This window comes from Portunus trituberculatus, chromosome 48 (genome assembly GCF_017591435.1).
Source record: "Portunus trituberculatus isolate SZX2019 chromosome 48, ASM1759143v1, whole genome shotgun sequence".
NCBI lineage: Eukaryota > Metazoa > Arthropoda > Malacostraca > Decapoda > Portunidae > Portunus > Portunus trituberculatus.
This window is the reverse complement of record NC_059302.1, coordinates 27,252,419-27,273,882: the sequence shown is the minus strand read 5'-3', so window position 1 is coordinate 27,273,882 and position 21,464 is coordinate 27,252,419. Positions and strand designations below refer to the sequence as shown.

At 37.6% G+C, this 21,464-nt stretch overlaps 3 protein-coding genes across 7 annotated transcripts in view; 2 read left to right on the top strand and 1 right to left on the bottom strand.

The window, feature by feature from the left end:
• Positions 1-181: 181 nt before the first annotated feature.
• Positions 182-5,854, top strand: LOC123498713 (60S acidic ribosomal protein P2-like). Of its 2 annotated transcripts, none has more exons than XM_045246087.1 (3): positions 182-267; positions 4,972-5,149; positions 5,664-5,854. In XM_045246087.1, the coding sequence occupies exons 2-3, from the start codon at positions 4,981-4,983 to the stop codon at positions 5,819-5,821; spliced, it is 327 nt and encodes a 108-aa protein (XP_045102022.1). In that variant the 5' UTR covers positions 182-267; positions 4,972-4,980; the 3' UTR covers positions 5,822-5,854. The 2 variants fall into 2 exon arrangements, with proteins under 2 accessions (XP_045102022.1, XP_045102023.1); XM_045246088.1 differs by lacking the exon at positions 182-267 and adding an exon at positions 3,594-3,659.
• Positions 5,855-7,433: 1,579 nt separating this feature from the next.
• On the bottom strand, positions 7,434-14,374 carry LOC123498710 (E3 ubiquitin-protein ligase Hakai-like). Of its 2 annotated transcripts, none has more exons than XM_045246080.1 (6): positions 14,240-14,374; positions 11,091-11,200; positions 10,876-10,942; positions 10,558-10,745; positions 10,261-10,440; positions 7,434-9,914 (listed from the first exon to the last, which is right to left on the bottom strand). In XM_045246080.1, exons 1-6 carry the CDS (start codon positions 14,250-14,252, stop codon positions 9,099-9,101), a joined length of 1,374 nt encoding a protein of 457 aa, XP_045102015.1. In that variant the 5' UTR covers positions 14,253-14,374; the 3' UTR covers positions 7,434-9,098. The 2 variants fall into 2 exon arrangements, with proteins under 2 accessions (XP_045102015.1, XP_045102014.1); XM_045246079.1 differs by lacking the exon at positions 14,240-14,374 and adding an exon at positions 12,636-12,820.
• Positions 14,375-14,722: 348 nt separating this feature from the next.
• LOC123498711 (glycogenin-1-like) overlaps positions 14,723-21,464 on the top strand; it is a 37,660-nt gene continuing 30,918 nt past the window's right edge. For 2 of the 3 annotated variants that reach the window (XM_045246084.1, XM_045246081.1), the window contains exon 1: positions 18,066-18,108. In XM_045246084.1, coding sequence (XP_045102019.1) covers positions 18,081-18,108 — 28 coding nt within the window. In that variant the 5' untranslated portion in view covers positions 18,066-18,080. Of the gene's footprint in view, positions 14,803-18,065; positions 18,109-21,464 lie in introns of those variants that run through there. The other variant, XM_045246083.1, reaches the window with a different exon arrangement.

The window sequence follows — 21,464 nt, the reverse complement described above, 5'->3', positions numbered from 1 at the left end:
TTAAGCTGCCTTTACCTATAAATGTTTATTCTTTATTTATTTTCAAGAATGATGAAAGTGGAACCAATCCATTTAGAATAACAACTATATTACTTAGGTAATTCCGTATGAAATGCAGTTAGTATGATAGATATAGTAGAATGAAAAATAAAGAAAATTAAAGGTTATATATTTATTTGGTGAACAGTACGCAAGGCGATGCTCTGCCTCTTTCCCGAGTGTTGAGACCCTTGTGAGTGGACGCGTTTCGTGCCGTCTGGCCTAAAAGTACGTATTTCGATTGTCCTTTAGACATATGTAATGATAGGAATCGTTTAGGAAGTGCTGCTGAGTAGCAGCACTGGTTGGCATGGGCGAGGGAGAGACAGAGTGAGAGGAGAGGAGGCGGGGAGGTGAGTGCTGGCGGGACACACGTGGGTCAGCATCTTAACCTGCACGATAATAACAATCAAGAATAATATTATTCTTGATAAAATTCGCTCTAGCACCAAATCAGTAATCAGGCACTAATGTCGACTGTCTGGGGCGGTAACCGCTAAGGGAGTCACATGTCATTTAAGCCCTTCGACACCGGGACGTATTTTCATCTATAGTTTTAAGTGTGATTAAACGATTGCATTGACATTATGAAGGGTCTATGGAGGTCAGAGGTTTAATGGCCAGAGTCTTCACTACTTCAATCCCCACGTGAGTTTGTGAAGCTGTATAAAATCATCAAATAGTAACCAGAATGAGTACGGAAATGTGTAATGGTACTGAAGGGGTTAATGATGCATATTGTCATTCCATTATTTTTTTTATTTTATTATTTATTTATTTATTTTTTCAATTATAAGAAGTTCCACCTGTATTATCACAAATCCTCTCCCAAGAACAGCAAGCTTGAGGACCTTGGGAGAAAGTGGGGTGTTTTGGGTAGGGATGGCTAAATTAGACCATTAAAAGTGTATGGAGATAAACATTATGACGAAAATGCAAGTTAACAACGTTACCAAAGATTCGTGGCATTTGTAACCGCATCCCGCAACTATAAGCGGGCTCACACAGGCTCTCGCAAAGAAAGAGAAACCTTGCCTCGATTCCCGGGTCCCCCTTCGCATCCCCTCCACCCAGCTGATTTGACGTCACATATATGGAGCCACGCTATTAGTCAACGAGAGAGAGAGATGCCGTCTTTATTCCTTTGAAGTTGCCTGTACGAATGTAGAAAAAGAAAAATCTTGCCGTCCTTTTATCTCCTTTAGTTTTACTCTCATCTAGCTTTCTCTTATTTTCCTTTTTCTCGTGTTTTATTCCTATTCCTTCCTTATTTGTTATCCTCTTCCCCTATTTGTTACCCATTTTCTTTATATCTAATGTTTTTATTACAATTTCCTCCTATCCCCTTATTTGTTACCATATCTCTCTCTCTCTCTCTCTCTCTCTCTCTCTCTCTCTCTCTCTCTCTCTCTCTCTCTCTCTCTCTCTCTCTCATTGCCCAATAGCATGGCTCCATGTATGTAACGTCAAATCAGCTGGGTGGAGGAGATGCAAAGGAGGAGCCGGGAATGAAGGTGAGCACAAGGGATGATTTCTTTGTGAGTGTCAGTTTGTGACTGAAATTGTAAGTTGGTAGAGTTCCCACTGAATATTGGTGCCTAGCAACTGAAAAAAAACCCCAGTTGCAAAACAAGACCAACATGTTGGTCCTGTTCAGTGGATTTGGGAATTTGTTGTTGTAACCTCACGGAGAAAGGTAAATTTTTACAATAACACCAACAGCTCATTTGTGGATGAAATGAATGTTTTCTGGTAGATTTCAACTTGCTTTGAGTGAATATGCACTTCATTTCTATCAATCCCCTCTCCTCCAATTTTTTTTAATACCCTGACCAGCAATTCTAAGAAATTAATATAAAGTCATTACCTTATTTCGTTTTGTAAAATCTGGCAATATAATCAATATAATGGAGGCGACACCCCGCTTGGGCAGATATTGTCCATAGACTGAATTCAGATAGAGTTGATTCTCTCCACAAACTGCTCTGATTGGCTAGATTTATTCTATACCTATTATTTTTATTGGTCAGTGGCTGCATGTACAAACAAAAGAACCAGTCATCGCCATTTATTTCACACATTCGCATATAATATGACAATACACACACACAAACGAACACACCGCGTAGTGTAGTGGTTAGCACGCTCGACTCACAATCGAGAGGGCCGGGTTTGAGTCCCGGCGAGGCGAGGCAAATGGGCAAGCCTCTTAATGTGTAGCCCCTGTTCACCTAGCAGTAAATAGGTATGGGATGTAACTCGAGGGGTTGTGGCCTCGCTTTCCTGGTGTGTGGAGTGTGTTGTGGTCTCAGTCCTACCCGAATATCGGTCTATGAGCTCTGAGCTCGCTCTGTAATGGGGAAGATTGGCTGGGTGACCAGCAGGTGACCTTGGTGGTGAACATGTAACGGCATTCTTCAGTGCCCAGCAGTCAATCGCACGCGGGGAATATTACTTGCTCTCCCCAAGAAGAGGTAAATTTTAGAACATTTTTATCAACATTATAAACAATTTGCGACAGGTATGTATGGGTTCAAATTACTCAGAATGAAAAGCTCTGTAAGATGAGAAGGGTAACAAAAGCCATGTTGCTGTTGGTGTTAAAGTAAAATAATATCTGGAGAAAGGTTTGAAAATGTGGGATTGATGTAGAGAAGATTTTGGAGTTGGTGAGGGCAAAAGAGCACATCTGGGACCCTAAAAGTGAATTCTACAGCAAAAAAGCTTACGCAAATAGGCGTTCGATGAGAGAGCTGCCACTCTCCGATGTCTACTTCCCTCTATGCAGGGTGGTGTTGGAGGTGAGGATTGAATACTTGTGAACATTTAATTTGATCTTAATCATCATCGTCACCAGAGGAAGACATTTTGTTGGATAGCTGTTTGTTCACATTCACTTCCCGCTAACCAGCCGATACTTCCCAGTTGCTATATGTGAATGTGTTCTGATTAGAAGGGTGCAGTCAATAATTCTAGCGACTTGCAATTTCAGTCGCATATTGATACATGTGAACCCTCCTTAACCAAAGCCAGGGACTGTGCTCTCCTGGATCCCCTACAAGGATTACTAACCAAACCCTGATGTAATTTATCTCAACCTTATTTTAACATGTATAAAGTATAACAAATCATTGGCAGTGCTGCTCACCAATAATACTGCAATGCTTGCCACAGCCGCCCCTCCTAGCAGGGTGTTGTGCCCCTTCAAGGAAATCACAAAAGTGTCTGGTATCAAGTATTACTCTTATTATTTGAGTTTTAAAATCCACCTGTGATGTATACACAAGTCGAACAAATCTCTTGCACTTCCAGTGTAGCAGTTGTAGAACTCTAGAATCATGAAATCACAGTTATAAAATCTTTGTGCATGTCGAGGTAGTCTGTAGTATAGCTGCCTTCCCTTTTCTTCTTTTTCTTTTTTTTTTTCCCTCTCTTTTCTTCTCTGTAAAATATCTTTTATTCTGGTTTTGGTTGCAAGATGTTATTGTTTCTTTCAGTTAGAGTATAAGCCACAAAATGCTTCAATCAGTTTTATGGTGTTATTCATAGATGCAGCTATCTCCTGTCCCCTGACTAAAGGCCACACAACATACAAGTCGGGCTGATTTTGGTTGTTATGGGTAAGCGAGACATTCGCTATGTTGAAGACTGGTTGACTTGATAGTTCTTGACGTAGAGGAGGAGGAGAAGGAGGTGGAGGAAGAGGAGTTATTAATGTTATCTTTAGCCTTGAATAATAAGAGGAAAAGGAATTGGGTATATCAAGCAATATGAAACAACCGGAATGTGGTGAATATCATCATTGTATTTAAGAGCTAGAAATGGATGAGGGAAATTTGGATAGTATTTCAGATGGACTCTAGCTCAGTTCTTTGAAGTTCTATCATCCAGTGTAAAAGATATTAAGAAGCAAGGCACCAACTATAGAAAATCCCTTAGTTTATGGTGAAGGACAGTGAGTGAGTGAGGGAGAGTTGAGGAGCCAGGTCAGTGCAGTCAAAGAAAGGTATACCTCTGGAAATGAAAGCACAAAGGCAGGAGTTCAAAGAGGTATGAGTTATCGATGCAATGGCCAGATAAATCGTCTGCCTGGCAATCTTGGAATCAGTGTGCACAGTGTGGGTGGCATCTGTCCCAAAGTTTCACATCCTGTGTCAACACTCTTACACTGAGATGATTTTAAGCCACGCAACTTTGCGCCTCATGTGTCGCGTGTGTCATCTCTGGTGTCTTGGGTCATATGTAACACAAAGATTTATACCTTTACTGCTGCAAATTGTTCTTTCTCAAAATATTTATTTTGGAAAATATAGAGATGACCTTAGCTTCCTCTCCTTTAAGTTAATAGTTACATCATCATCATCATCATTATTCATCAAGCCGCACAGCCATGCTGTTCTTGTTGTGATAGTGGCCATCTCCTTGACTTTATTCTTGCTACTAGCATCACATCTGAGAACAAAACTACATTTTATGGAAGATTTTAGTGTTTTTATGAATTTCTGCATATTCATTGCAAATCATTGGCTTGTGTGTGTGGTGGTAGTTATAAGAAAAGATTTGAGGCAGAAATGGTTATTATCAAAGCACATGAAAATCAACATAAAAATGTTAGACAGGTGCACTTAAATGGAATTACCACTTTTACTTTTAGTTGTAAATTTTAGGTGTTTCTATCAAGGTCATGAAATATATTTTAAAGAATTTTTATCCTTCAATCCTTTTTGTCATTTTCGGTTCAAAGTCTAAAACACATTAGCCACCTTTAGTTTAAGCCATAAGTTGTTTTTAGTTCTGCTGTCATGCACTAAAGTTTGCCCTGTTATATATTGTACAAGGTTTTTTGAGTTTGATAATGCAATTTGGTGCTGCAGTAACATTCCTTCTTCATCTTTTGATCTTTTATCTTGATGGATGGTGTGTGCCTTACAGTACTCCAGTATGCGTTACGTGGCTGCTTACTGCCTCTTTGCCCTGAGTGGGAAAAGTCCCTCTGCCAAGGATCTGGAGAATCTTCTTGGTTCTGTTGGAGTGGACTGTGATGCTGAACAGGCCAAGAAGGTTGTGTCTGAGCTGGAGGGCAAGGACCTAGAGGAACTCATCAAGGAAGGTGAGCTATTTACTATATTATTATTATTATTATTGTTATTGTTTTTGTTATTATTGTTTCTGTGGTACTTCATCATGACAAACAATGGGGGTGAGGGCTGTCCATTACTGCAAATTGCCTGCTATATAAAGAGATTTGTCCGTGAGACCTTTAACCCGCTCCCATTTTCCCCTTTTTTTTTTTCTCTCTCTTATACCATGTGGGCTTTTCACGGGAATTTATGGGCTAAAGGGGATACTTTTTGTGGTACCTCCTATCTTAAAGCCCACCCGCTAGGAAACCGTTGTCCCGAGTGAGGAAGCCCAACCTGTCATTGTAGTCGAAAAATATTTGGCCAGTATCTGACCAGTCCATTATTCAGCAAAATCTGTTACTACAAAGTCTGTTATGGCGAGGTACCATTGTATGTTTTATTGTTATTATTATTATATTAAACAATTCTTTAATTTGTCTTGATATTGTCAATTTATAGCTTTGAATCCAATTTACTTATGTTCCACTTTTGTTGCTTCAGGCATGGAGAAGCTAGGGACCATGCCTGCTGGAGGTGGTGCTGCCCCAGCTGCTGGTGGTGCTGCTGCTGCCCCAGCCAAGGAGGAGGCCAAGGAAGTGAAGCAGGAGGAGCCAGAGGAAGAGTCAGATGATGACATGGGCTTTGGTCTCTTTGATTAAACTCACCTTTAACAATAAAGTGTGATTTTATTACTTATTGTTTCTCATATAACAAGCCTACAGAGTATATATTAGATGCCCTCTGTGGCAGAATAAAGTTTAATGTTTTTTTTATAGCATATGCTTTATGCATGTAAGTCTTATAGACATGGGACAGAGAGGAAATGTACTTCCTTCATGCAGGTAAGGGTGTGTAAGTTGTTGCATGTTCCTGGTTTTTGGTGTTAAGATAATGACTTTAAGACAGGACCAGTTAAGAAAATAGTGAGGATGCATGTTGGGAAAACCTGACTGAATGTGTTTAAAATCAATGTGATAAGCTCATTTAATGTTACTGCCACATAGTTACAGACATAACTGGTCAAAACCACAAAATTGAATACATTATGGTGGAATTAGCGATAGAATTCAAGAATACTGAATACCAGTGTTTGAGTTTGCAATACTTACACTATATTGTAAAAAGAGAGGTGGGATATCTACACTTTTGGCCAAAGTGGGACATCCTTTGAAAATGTAATGGAATTTACTTCAATTTAGCTCGTTTAGGAGACAGCTAAAGTGATAGTGTGGTGAATGGAAGAAGCTCAAGGCTGTTCTTTTTGTTGACATTGAAGAGACCTACTTAAAGTCCTAGGAATATCATTGGTGAAATGGTATGGGTTGAAAGAGCCTTACACTATATATCTGTAAAGTGAGTGGAGTTAATGTCTGAAGTTGATATTTGTACAGGACATCTCTTGTGATGAATCCTCTATTTCTGTATCCCTTTGTGGCCCTAATTTCCAAAGTTTATGAATCTGGTTTAGTGTTTACAGAAGGATGCTTTGTAATGATTCCCTTACTAGGATGAATCCCTTGAAGTGAAATATTCCACATATGATTTTAAATATTGTAGGAAGTAATGTGAATTTTGGTACAACTTGAATGTTATTTGAGGATGGTTCAAGTAACTGGATGGTGGCCTTGTGATCATTTGATAATGAACTAGTTTACTATGTTACTTGAGCATCATATAAAAGAAATCTTTCTGAGGTCCGTGTTTGTAAAGTAGTACTCGTATTTCCATGTGTGGTGCTGTGCAAAAAGTATGAGTCTTGGATAGAAAGATTGAAAGATGATATATATGATATATATACTATTATGTACATGATGGTGAGCTATATGGAACCTTCTCCACTCCATATGCTTCACAAGTTTTATGAGATAATGCAGAAAGGAGATAGGACCATGAAATTGCTAATTGAGAATTTCTATGAAAATCCTTAATTGCAGAGGCAATCCATTTTTTGGTATTAAGTACTGACAAGCTTTATTCAGATAGAAATAGATAGATGTGAATGGCTGGGATAACCTGAGATGGAAGGGTAGCTAACAGTAGAGTAGAGAAGGTTACAAGGGAAGCTGTTGCCCACCAGTGGACTCGTATGATGCCAAGATTGTTTATTTTCATATGGACATATCACAGGAATCTCTTGTGTGATGCAAAAGTAGTCAAATGGTGAGTACATGTATGAAATTACTTTAGTTCTATTGCTGGCATTTCACACTGTCTTCCTTTCTCTGTCAGTCCTCATGCAGAGTAAGGGAATAGTCATAAAAAATACTGTCGTATAAGAAGAACCTATATTTAATTTCAAAAGCTTCAATAAATATAGCTTGTTACATGATCTAAAGAAAGTAAATCTAACAAGCCAATGAAATGCAAATACATATTGCCAAGTAAAACGTAGTGGTTAGAAACTAATCTTACCATAAAATATATAAAACCAACACCAAATAATGTATAAAAATTGCCTGGAAAAAGAGCAACAAACTCATGCCAAATTAAAGCAGTGGCAAATTATACTATGCGGGGATTACTACCTTACTGAAAATATTGTTCAGGCACGTTTTGTACATTACTACTCAGAATATAAACTCTAACCTAATAGGTTATATTAAAAAAAAAAAAAAAAAAAAAAATGCTCTATTGGTAATTCATTAGAAGTTGGCAGTGATCTGCTAATAAATAGAAAAAGAAAGTATTTATTAGTGATTTTAAATCTTGAGTCCATTCATGATGTCACAAAGTTAGTGATTCATTTTGACAAATATACAGATTTTTATAGCAATACAGTAAACTCTCTACAAGTTGCACCTGTATAATTCGGACATCGGATAATAATTGAACTTGCTTCAGGCCTAATTCAAATTTCCCACCTTGACAATCTAAAGTTGAAATTGTTTGGACCTTGTTATAATATATTTAATTAAGTTAAGAAAATAGGCTCTATTTCTCCCATTTGGTGCATTTTGATTAAAAGTGTACTTGACTGAGGCACTAGCAATGGATTACATTATCCTCTTTGTTTCCTTCAGGAAATGCTTATATTTCCTTTACCAGTTCAAAAGATATGAAGGTTTAGTTTACATCATTATATTAACCAATCTACAATTCTTGCACAATTTTCATAACATATACAATAAAAAAAAGACAAGTTGTTAATAATGTATATCAGCATAGTAAGTTTTTGTGGTTTACACATCTTTTGATTAATAATATTTTCTGCAAATATGAAGAGAATAAAACATATTCTTCCACATACATAATCTATTTTTGAATTGCATGCATTAAAATTCTACATAGTACATGTAAAAGTGATACATGAAAGAGAAGGTAGTAAGTATTTTTATTGTCATGTCTTCCCTGCTGGGACATAATGGTGCCCCTGACCCACTTCCTTTCCTCTCTCACTCCCTTACCACAGCAGTCAAGACACAAGGGCCTTGAGACAACCAATAGATGATTCAGACACTCAACTAATTTGACCCTGATCTCTCCCTAATTAGTTTAGATTAGAGAAAGTTTACTGTATTTACTATTATGTAAGTTCTATAAAAACTTTTAAAGGAGTTTTTATATGTGATATCCTGTGATGTGAATGAAAATGATTGCTGATAACAAAGTATAGTTTTAATATGAATGTAAAAGTGAGCCTGGAAATATATACACATACAGACTTCTTTGTACATAGAGTATGGCATCAGGATATGGGCTGAGTATGAATGGTGAAGCCATGAAAAATTATAGCAACAGTTTTGAAATCCATTTCAGTATAAAAACAATATATGAAAAAACAACTCCACTGCATACTTCATAAGCAGTTTCAAAACTTTAAAAGATATGCATAAGAGAATTCTACTGACACGACAGGAAACAAAACATAAAAGATCTTCCCTATAACTCAAAAACTCAAGTATTCCAGAAAATAATAACTGTCCTGTCAGATTTTTCTCAGAAGTTCTTCCTGTAATACTGAGAAGACTGTACGGAGGAAAGAGAAGAATGGTGAAGAGTGGAAGCTGACTGGTGTGAAGGTGCCTGAGGGGGTGGGGTGGACCACTGAGTAGTGCCATACTGGCCCTCATACTGAGGTCGGTTGCTGTAGGTAGTTGGAGGAGGCACAGTGGGAGCAACATTAGAGTACAAGGGTGGAGGTACTGAATGGCTCTGCTGTGGTGCTGTGGCAGGGTTGGGAGGATAAGTGTACTGGGCAGATTGGGTACTGTGAGTGTAAGGAGTGGTGAAGGAGGTGGAGTAAGTCTGTGGTTGGGAATGAGCTGGAGGAGGGCTTGTGAATGAGTGTGATGGAGGAGGATGTGTAGGGGCCATGTGAGAAGGTGGAGGGTGTGTGGGGCTAGGGTGTGGAAATGGAGAGTGAGAAGAGTGCTCTGGAGGATCCTGGAGGGGTACAGTGATAAGGTTAGTCCGTGAGGAGGTCATGACTGGGATAAGGGAGATGTTGTGAGATGACCCCTGGTGACTGGAAGGTGACTGGTGTGCCTGAGGGTGGGTATTGGTACCAAATTGTCCAGCTTGACGTGAAAACTGAGAGGCAGTAGAGTAAGATTCACGGTGCTCATAACCTTCCTTGCCAATTCTGGGATCAGTCATAGAGCGAGGATCCTGTCTCATGTCACCCCTTGGATCCCCACGCGAATCCCTGCCTTCCCCACGAGGATCACGGTGGCTGAGACGTTCTTCCTTGATGTCCTCTTTGGAGGCTCCACCAGTTCCTGACATCTTCATGTGACGGTGATCAATGTGTGCCTGTTGTGGGATGGCAGTAAGAGCTGATTGTATCTTTTCAGTGTTAAATGATAGGTAGATGACTATGATAGTTTGCTGGCAAAGGCTTCAAAATAATTGCTAAAACTCCAACAGATTTTCATGGCTACTAGATTTTAAGCATGGAAAAAATTATGAGATACTTTCTACACTATATGTATGTTGGCATGTATTATAGATATAACTGTTACAATGACTGCATAAATATAAGTAACAATTTACAATTACCAATTATGACAGAAGCACATTACCATCTGAGTATTACCATTTGGCACCAATTATATCAATCTTCAACACAATACTGTTTGCAGCATCAACTGAAGCTAACCTGCAGGTCACGCTGAGATAGATAGGTGCGTTTGCACACGGCTTTGTTGATAGTGTAGTTACACATGAAGACTGTACCCAAGCCTGTCTGCTCCACTCGTGCCACACGTTCCCCACAGCGTGCACAAACTCGGTCTTCACTCCGGGCACACCACAGGCAAAACACATGCTTACATGGGATCTGTTGGGAAAGTGTACACATGGCCTGTAATTTATGTGATATAATTGTCAGGCATTGTTATCAAGATAATGTGACAATTATGAAAGCATAACTATTAGCTGTTAAAAATAGATATACCATTCTGCCATAGATAAGGATAGGCTTGTTGCACGAATCACAAATGTGGATACGTGGTGAAAGCACTTTTTCTCCAATGAGATTGACAGGGTGGTCCCAGGAGAGGCGCAGCATAGGTGCTGGTGGTCCTCGGTCCAGTGTAGTAAAGGTGGGTGCTTCCAGGGATGAGATGTCACAGTCCTGGTCATCTAAATACAGAGTTAGAGTTATGTTATTGTTTTGTATGTAATTATTATTATAATTTACTTCAGTATGAACTATGAAGAAATAATCATGCAATTCAATACAAATGAAAAAATATCTACAAGTAATGCTAACACTGCTTTGCTTTTGGTGGGTCGTTCTCATCAGGTGTTGGCTCTTCCTCTTCCTCCTCGCTTTCAATCTGCAATTAACATTACAGTCAGAATGAGGATGGTGCTATTCAGAGATGCTTTTGCTAGTGCCTTTAATTGCTATCTTGAGACAAGTAAGATTTGAAATACTTTCTTTCACTTGGTATTCAGATAAAGGCCAAGAAATAAATGTTTCACCATATTCCTTTTCCGAACACGCAATCCCCTGGGTGGAGCTTTGGCTCGTCCTCTGGGCCGGCCTCGACCCCTCCCACGTCCTCGGCCCCTCCGCTCCTCATAGTCCTTTCCTGGAAGGAAATAGGTATGTACTGGGATGTATTATGTTATGGAACAATCTCATTTCAATGAATGCAAAAGACGATAAATGAAATACTTAATAATTATCATACTTCCTCTTAATTACAAAATAAATAAGCAAACTTATTAAATCAGTACATCAGAAATCTTTGAATATGTACAGATTTTTATGTTACATTATATTATGAAGTTTTTATTTAACTGTTTTATATGAGTGAAGTCATATGAAATTAACCAAATGTGTCTATTAACCTGATACACATTTTGATTTACCATGACATCATCCACTGATACTTTTCCAGCTGTCAAGGCACAATGCACTTACATTAATAAGGAAAACTATGAATTCCATATGGATGTTACAGAAAACAGGAACCACTATTGGAAGTTGACCTGGTAAATAACCATCTCATTCAAAGAAGGATAATGAACAATATATCCCCAGTGTGTCTTTGGTATATATATATATATATATATATATATATATATATATATATATATATATATATATATATATATATATATATATATATATATATATATATATATATATATATATATATATATATATATATATATATATATATATATATATATATATATATATATATATATATTTATATGTCTAGTTTAAAGGATGCCAATAAAAGGAGGATAGCTAATAATGAAATTATATAAGCATTTTCATCTAAGAACTAGGTTAGATTACGTTTAAACTAATTCACTTTCTTAATTTCACTGCTGACTCCTTAATCATATAGATAAAACTGAATAAGCTAAGATCTTTTTCACATAATCATAGCTCCTATCCATAATCTTAAAATAAATGGGGATTATTCTTTGAAATAAGTTTGTGTCATGTGCAGTAATATAAGCTACATATCAAGTAGGGGACACTGTGGGCTTGCTGTAAGTGCAGAAATCTTTATTGAAATGTAACTGATATACCTGTGATAGCTCTGGTTTCCAAGAATGTATTAAGTCTTGTATTTTCTACCAATCTAGTGAGCTCTGCATCACTCTCAAGCCTACTCTGGCTTAATCACTACTGCATGCATCAGTATGTTGGCTACCAGCATGGAATGGCACATGCTCATTATATCTCTTTTGTTCAGCCAATGAGAGCTTCTCCAGGTTAGGCCAGTAATTATCTATTTTCGAAATGTGTATAGCATATCATCCTTAGACTTTTTGGGGCACTGTGGTACAGCAGGGCAACGTGTGCTTAGTGGGACACATGGTACTCAAGCACATGGGTTCGAATCCTAGCTATGGTCTGAGGGTAGGAAGGGCATCCACTCAGGGTAACGGTTCCAAAATGCTAAAACCAAGTACTCTGTTGAGGTACCATCCTGGGACTAACAGAATAGGGAAACAGTATGGCAGTCCTATTACAAAGAATGACCTAAATATTATGTAACTTACCCAAAACATCATAATTAGTCAGTATTTCCAAGTTAGATATGGTGACGTAGGTGGTGAGCATGGGATCGAGCAGACGTTCACACGTAGGTTCAAATCCCACCATGTACCGCTTTGAAGTGATGCCATTTGCCGAGTGGATTAAAGGTACTTACATGTCACCATGATACCCAGATTCTAGGTGGTTACACCAAAGATGTGCTTGGGTGGTGATATGGGCCCTAATATGGGGGCCACTATAAATAAAATTGCCTGCACCACTAATGGGCAGAAGTTGAACAGCGCTTCCCACATATACTCTTCATGTATGTCTACAGATGCTATAGGTCTATAAAAAAAAAAAAAAAAAAAAAAAAAAAACTTTTCTACTGCAGTCAAGAAGTCAAGTTGGTAAATCTTTTATAATACAGCTGTGTCAGATACAAGCACTATATTTACATATCATATAGAGGGATTGGTAACCTTACCACAAACAAGACAAAGTGTGTGGTATATCTGTAATGTCACTCAGAAGTGTGGCAGAAATTTGAGACTTACTAAGTCTTGTGAACTGTGCACCAATCAAGAGCAAACATTGAAATGATTATCTCGTGTTTATAACTGGGATTTGTGGGTAGCAGGATATTAGGATATCATGGTATCTACAGCTCTCCATGGTAGTTCAGTCACAGTTTTCTTTTGTTTTATGGGACAAATCAGGCAATACGATAAAGGCTCACTGTCATTTGTTAATATGACTACTCAGTGGACTGAAGTGAAGTGGATAGTGCCAGTTTTTGGCAGGAAAAGTCACTATGTAAGATATTTAGCAAAAGAAATATTCAGATGCGATATACAGATGTAAAGAAGAGCTTCCACATGTTTGTTAACAACGCTCCAAAGTTGTACGCATTTCCATCACCAAGAGAACCTCTTCACTTCACTAATAAAGCTTAGTAGTGTAACTTTTTAGGCATTTCATTACGTTAGGTCAAAATCATGTTAATATCTTCGCAGAGGGGACTTGAGTGGGGGGGCCAGCCACCTGCCAGAATAGGCTGCATTAAAAAAAAAAAAAAACATATTATGCGAAATTCCCTCATATTTTGTCCTCCAGCCAAAACCTCCGATTCTCAACATGCCTCCAAGCTTATTTAGGGGATGGGAGGTGGATGGTGCGGAAAGGGGAGGCGGACGTACTATAAATAATTACCGTCGAGTCCTACATCACATTTAATCAAGAGTAAAAGCACAGTGATGGACATTTGTCACTGCCATCAAGGTTCACATACATTCCCAGCCTCCCACTCATCTGTGCCGCATCAAACACGTGCTTGCAAGTTGTTCCTTCGTGTGTTTGGTTTAGTATAAAATGACACCAATTGATGGTGAAAACTGTAGCTTATATCAAGACTCACACCATTCTTGACAGAACCGGGCGGGTATAAAAGTCAATGCATATGAGAAAAGTCTAGCAGTTAGATAGACACGGCATTCCTAGCGTCCTGTTTCTCCATGCCGCATTAAACACGTGTTTGTGATATGCTGGTCCGTTGTGTATTTACTATAGTATATGCTGGCATCAATGGATGGTAAAAGACTGTAGCTTATGTTAAGATTCCTCCTACCTTTCTCCTCCATGACGACCACGCCGATCAATTTGTTTACTGCGAGGTGACGCTCTGGATGACGGCAGGCGGATCTTGGGTTGCCTGCCTTAACATGACATAGAATTATTAACCAGCAGACTTTATTAGCATCTAACTTCTAATACAGCTATAATTAAAAAAAATTTTGAGACTAATGCATTTGCAAAAAATCTGAAACATAATCTGGATATAATGATTGTTTCCCTGCAGCAGATAACGTCCAGCGTTAAATCGAATTTCTAAAAGAATTGGGAGTACTTGATGGAGAATTGAACAATTAAATTTTATTTTTATCCTAAGTCATCGGAAGGAGTCGAAATTTAGAAGTGATTATGAGTATGTTGGTATCAGCAGAAAAATATGTACTGAAATTTTTTTTTTCATACACACAACTAAAAACCAATTGAAATAAATCCTAATAATAGACATTAAATATTTGCAGCTTTCCTCAACAACATACGAGGAAAGACCGAATATATGAAGTGGAGACGAAAAAGACTAGTAGCAGACGAGGACAGCTGCCAAGGTCACCGAGACCAACAGTGAGTACCTGGCTGTTCTTTACCATATTTCGGGTTAATTCTCAATGAAAGCCACTAGGAGAGTAGTGTGTGTTTGTGGAATAGGGAACATTCTACGGGTAGGGTGTAGTTTTGCGGCGTGACAGGCTATAAAGATAAAGATAACAGGAGTAATATGAGGGAACAGGTTTGTGGGGCGTCATTCTGCGTCATTTTCCAAATAAATGTCAGTGTATTGGTTAGTTTTATTGTGCTTATTCAGTTCAGTGATATAAATTAAATGCTTATGAGGTCAACAGCCTTTCTTTCACACACATCACCAATATCCTTGTTATTAACTGGTGTGACATGAATTGAAACGATTAAGTGACTGACAATAATGTTATTCGTTAATCATATGTTTTAAATGGTCTTAGTAGTCTTTCCCTATTATTCACGAACTATGTAGCTGCCACGTAGCACCGGTCCAGTTATTTGTGGTCGTGAGGATTCCTGGAGTAGTGTTTACCTCTTCACCTTTAATTTCTTACATAGTGTACCCCATGACCTGGTAGGATAATAGGGAGGGAAGGCTTAAGTAACACAATGCTCACCAGTCAGCTGGTGTGCCTTCCTGACTCCTGTGGCTTTGTGTGAGCTGCTACAGACATGACATCATTACACCAGTGCAGCATGACAGATCTGGATAGGTGAATGAATTGTGTGGTGATTATAAGCTAGAATACTGGAGTAACTGACACCTGTAGCATTGTTTGAGCTGGTACTGACTTAACCCTCGAGGACAAGGTAATTCAGGATAATTGGATCGCAATAGGGAAATGAAAAATAAAGAAGAATAGTGGGATACATAGAAGTTAAGCTGTTGAGAGTGGTTGGAATAACACTATGCTTTCCTGATTCCTGTATAAACATGTGCTGATCTAGATCCAGCCTCCATCATACCTGTGCACCATGACAGAGTGATTACATACAGATATGTAAATGAATAGTTGGATGTATTTAAAAGAGGAGAGATCATAAAGAAACTGAAGTTAATGATTTGTTTCTATACAGCTGTAGTATTTAAATTGTGGAAGTTATATATTTTTTAAGGCTTGGGTATGCTTTCTTACTCCTCACTGGAATTATTGGTTAGTTTACATTGTTGATCATTGAGAAATGGCACCAATGTATATGCTAGTTCTGATAGATAATAAAAAAATTGTGTTTATTCATTTTTTGTCAAGCCATGATATGCCTAGCAAATTATATTATTTTTTTCCTTTGAAGGTTGGGTTGTCAACATTAAACCTTACCTTCTTATAAGTTTTGGTGTATTTATTGGAAGTGACATTATTTATTTTTGTCCTCATTTGATAGGTATTTGAGTCGTGTTCTTTGGAGATATGAATAGTGGTAAGAATGGTGAATACTCTTTCAATCAATATTTTGGAAATAATTTATTATTGTTGTTGTTGTTTTTGTTATTACATATTATTATTATTATTATTATTATTATTATTATTATTATTATTATTATTATTATGCTTATTATTGTTGTTGTTGTTATCATTATTATCATTATTACCATTGTTATTATTATTAGATTATTACTATTACTATTATTATTATTATTATTATTATTATTATTGTTGTTGTTGTTGTTGTTGTTGTTGTTGTTGTTGTTGTTGTTGTTGTAGAGAGAGAGAGAGAGAGAGAGAGAGAGAGAGAGATAGTGTGGCAGTTAGACACACACACACACACACACACACACACACACACACACACACACACACACACACACACACCTATCGCCAGAGAGACATATAAACAAAATAATTGGAGAAGTATTGAACTTATTGAGGAACATAAGAGTGGCGTTCGTATATCTAGATGAAGAAATGATGAAGAAAATAATTACTGCAATGATAAGACCGAGGCTTGAATATGCAACAATACAGTGGGCTCGAACTTAAAGAAACACATAAGGAAACTAGAGAAAGTACAGAGGGCTGCAACGAAAATGGTGCCTGACTTAAGAGATTTGACTTATGAAGACAGACTGAAAAGAATGCAACTTCCAACCCTGGAAAACAGAAGAAAGGGGAGACCTGATAGCAATATACAGAGTGATGATTGGCATGGAAAAAATGGATAGGGAAGATCTGTGTATGTGGAATGGAAGAATGTCGAGAGGGCATGGGAAAAAACTAAAATGGCCACTTATAGGAGAGATGTGAAAAATATAGCTTCCTCATAGAAGGGTGGAAGCATGGAATAGTTTAGACGTGGAAGTGGTCAACGCAAGGAATATTCATGATTTTAAGAAAAAGCTGGACATTAATAGATATGGAGACGGGACAACACGAGCATAGCTCTTTTCCCGTATGTTACAATTAGGTAAATACAATTAGGTAAATACACACACACACACACACACACACAGAGAAAAAGAGAAAAAGAAGTCTTGGTTATCTTATCTCATGTTGATCTTATGAGGGAGGTACAGAGAAAATGTTGATTGACATAAAGTGTTGTATGATATGAGGATGAGGGTGAGTCACTTGTCATTCCTTGGTGGTCACATGAGGCAAGTGAGAATGTTAAAGTCTTCAGACAGTCAGTTGGTGCCTTGCAGATAAGATTTTCATAGTACCCAGGAAAGCCATTAGCATGTCTGTAGTAGCAAGGTTTTCATGCCAACCAGGGAGGTCATTAGGATATTAATGGTAGTAAGGTTTCCATAGCAATTAGGGAGATAGTGCAAGTTAATATTTGTGCTCTGATGATAAAGGGAATAATAAAAAAAGGATATTGTTGGAATATGAGGCTGAAACACTTATCTGTAATTTACTGATAAACTTCTCTCATGGGATTCATGGAAGTAAGCTTATAGAGTAAGTGCTGCCTTTTGATAAATCACTTACTAAGGGAACACTGCTTAGATGTGATGTGTGGCATTAGTGTTGGGTGAATGGAGTAGGTGTGTTGGCAGTACCACTAGAGAGGTTAGTAGGTTAGTGGTAGCCAGAGCCAATATTGTCCCTTGAAGAGAGCTCAGTAAGTGAAGGTTGTTGACATGTAAGAGTATCACTGGTGTTAGTAGTGATAGAAGGAGCAGGTGTTTGGGAAGCTTCTGCAGGTACTGCGTTGCCCTAATAAGGATACTTGTGCAGTACTACTACATTAGTATAGAAGAAGGAGATGGGGATGTCAGTGTTGTAACTTTGCAAGATGTTGTTTTATTAATTAGTTAATCTTTTGATATTGTTTCAATGATTTGTTCCTAAAGGTTGAGTGACTAAAGAAATACTCAGGACATGACTGAGAAATATACGTACATGAAAAGTAAGTACTACTACTACATACATTATGTCATATGATTTCTCTTTAATGGAACTATTAATGAGGATAAAAATGGACCTAATATTGATCATGATTGGTAATTATCACCAGGTTGATATTTTCATTACCTATATATATATATATATATATATATATATATATATATATATATATATATATATATATATATATATATATATATATATATATATATATTTATTTATTTATTTATTTATTTATTTATTCATTCATTTTGTCACCAGGGGTGGTTTTTTGTTACAATATCTTTAGCATTATTTTATCATTATTTTTTTCAATATATTCAACTGTGTACCGTATATATCAGGAGGAACGATGTTAATTGCATCTATAAGAAAAAGTTTAGGGGGTTTATTAAGATATTTATTTTTATGCTGCTTTAGTTTAGATTCTCAGAGAGTAAGAAAAATAATATGAAAATATAAAATGTTTGTAGAGGAGTTTATGGTAAGAGTTTATAAGTTTATTTTATAGTAAGGTAACATTCCAAATCGAATGGCAACATTTAGCAGGAAGATAAGGCATGTTTGTTTTGGCGTGTCTTGGCATTCTGAGGCTACACACACACACACACACACACACACACACACACACACACACACACACACACACACACACACACACACACACACACACACACACACACACACACACGGCCCGGTAGCTCAGTGGTTAGAGCGCTGGCTTCACAAGCCAGATGACCGGGGTTCGATTCCTCGGCCGGGTGGAGATATTTGGGTGTGTCTCCTTTCACGTGTAACCCCTGTCCACCTAGCAGTGAGTAGGTACGGGATGTAAATTGAGGAGTTGTGACCTTGTTGTCCCGGTGTGTGGTGTGTGCCTGGTCTCAGGCCTATCCGAAGATCGGAAACAATGAGCTCTGAGCTCGTTCCGTAGGGTAATGTCTGGCTGTCTCGTCAGAGACTGCAGCAGATCATACACACACACACACACACACACACACACACACACACACACACACACACACACACACACACACACACACACATGCACACACACACACACCACCACCACCACCATCACCACCATGGAGCTTAATTATATTAAAAGTTTTATTCTACTGTGAAAAAATTGTTATGTAAGAAATTATGAAACCAAATCTGCTGCAGCCTCCACAGCAACTGCATAGAGGACTCCATTGCTAAGGTCCCTCATTGCAATCTTCTTATTTTGCACATTATGATATGGGGATTCTCATATTCTTTTAAATCATCCTTATTTACAGTGATGATAAGCATTTCAGACTTCTTACGATGTGTATAGTGTTGTCTGTCTGATTCAGTAAGTTTTGCAAGATAATACTGTTTGTCTGTCTGTGTCTCAATGTCATTTTGGTCAAGGCCATTACAAGACTGGTGTTTGTTCCTCTTGTCTTGTTACCCTCACTGTGTCTCAGTATAAGGGTCTGATTAGTGCTGTTGAGTGTCTTGCCTTGTGAAAGCAGAATAGTGTTATGAGATGAAAGTTGAGACATGAAGACAAATAGCAGCAGAATAACAATAGCTTTCTTATGTGGTATTTTGTTTTGCTTGTAAAGTTCTAGTATAACTTTGGTAACTATATGGTGATTTAAATACATTATGTCGTGAAACTTACTAGTCACATAAAGATGAATAAGGGCAAGGTCATTCATGGAAATCTACACTACTAAATTCTATTAAGTTATGAGACATTTATCAAGGAAAAAAATAGCAGTAAGGTGTGTACTAGTGTGATCCTAAAGAAAATGGTGTTCTTTTAGATGATAGTAGTCAAACCTATTGGATAATTTAAGTTATGAATAAAGTACAAAACTGAAAACAAGCTTGAGTTACATGAAAGGAGTAGATGCTGTATAGGTAAGGGGGAAGGGATTGAATGTGTGTGACTGAGTGTGGTTAGTATAGAATGAGATGTAGATTATTCTTGGGACATTTATTGACAGGAATTACAGGGAAATTTTGTTCCTATTCTTAAGAAAATTACAAAGAATAGTCATTAAAATGTATATACTGATAAGCTGAAATTTAGATAAAAGTAATTTTTTCACACACACACACACACACACACACACACACACACACACACACACACACACACACACACACCGCGTAGTGTAGTGGTTAGCACGCTCGACTCACACTCGAGAGGGTCCGGGTTCGAATCCCTGAGGCGGCGAGGCAAATGGGCAAGCCTCTTAAATGTGTAGCCGCTGTTCACCTAGCAGTAAATAGGTACGGGGTGTAACTCGAGGGGTTGTGATCTCGCTTTCTCGGTGTGTGGAGTGTGTTGTGGTCTCAGTCCTACCTGAAGATTGGTCTATGAGCTCTGAGCTCGCTCCATAATGGGGAAAACTGGCTGGGTGACCATCAGGCGACCGAGGTGAATTACACACACAAAATCACAATCACACATTGATGTAGATTATTTTTCATTCATGTAATACAAGTGAAAGGGAGTAAATATTCTTCTGTGTATTTCCATGATTAAATAATGACACAGATTATAGTAACTTACATATGTAATGATACAACTCATGACTTTGGGATTTGTGCTTCATGAACTTATTATGTAAAAGGAAATGTATTGCACTTCTTACCTGAGGTCTTAATCTGACATACTGGCATATATAAGTTTCTGTATTGCTAAAAATTTCACAAAATTTCCCATACACATCGTATTGGACACATTTAATTAAATTTTTTAAGGTTTGCCACATTTCACTTAAATCTACAAATGTTCATGCATTCTACCATGTCTTTGGAAAAGCATTTACTCCATTGTGTTGTGTTGAGTGATAATATTTGCAGTAGTTTATTAAGTTTGCAGATGTTTTTTTTTTCTTTTTTTTATCACATTTTGATATTTTTGCATTGCTTTTTTTTTTTTTTTTTTTTTTTATTATTATTGTATGGATATCATACATAACGTTTCACTAAGTCTCTGGTGATTGTTTGCCACATCTTATCGAAAATAATACTTGCCATACTCATGCCATATTCTGCTTTACAAAGATTGTCAATAACCTTTTTTATAAGTCTTAAAAGATTATGTTCTGTCATGGCTACGGATAATGCATACATGTTTCATGAAGCTTACAAACCATTTCCCCACACTTACTCATATTTCATCAAGTGTGCAGAGGACGTTTCATGAAATCTACGGATAATGTGAACATTTAATTTACTCTGCGGGGAATATTTGGTGTGTTTCACTAAGGTTAAGGGAATTGTTTGGCTTTCTATTTGTAACGGTGATGGCCAAGGTGTCTTGCATCATTGTTGCTTCAAGGCGAGGAGTCAGCGGTTGGTGTTGCTGAG

Coding starts and splice junctions, on each gene's coding strand:
- LOC123498713 (XM_045246087.1), top strand. CDS start 4,981: ATGCGTTACGTGGCTGCTTACTGCCTCTTTGCCCTGAGTGGGAAAAGT. Junction 5,150..5,663: donor AGAGGAACTCATCAAGGAAG/GTGAGCTATTTA, acceptor TTGTTGCTTCAG/GCATGGAGAAGCTAGGGACC.
- LOC123498710 (XM_045246079.1), bottom strand. CDS start 12,738: ATGGTGGGATTTGAACCTACGTGTGAACGTCTGCTCGATCCCATGCTC. Junction 11,201..12,635: donor GACTAATTATGATGTTTTGG/GTAAGTTACATA, acceptor ATTTCCTTCCAG/GAAAGGACTATGAGGAGCGG. Junction 10,746..10,875: donor CCCACCAAAAGCAAAGCAGT/GTTAGCATTACT, acceptor CTCTGTATTTAG/ATGACCAGGACTGTGACATC.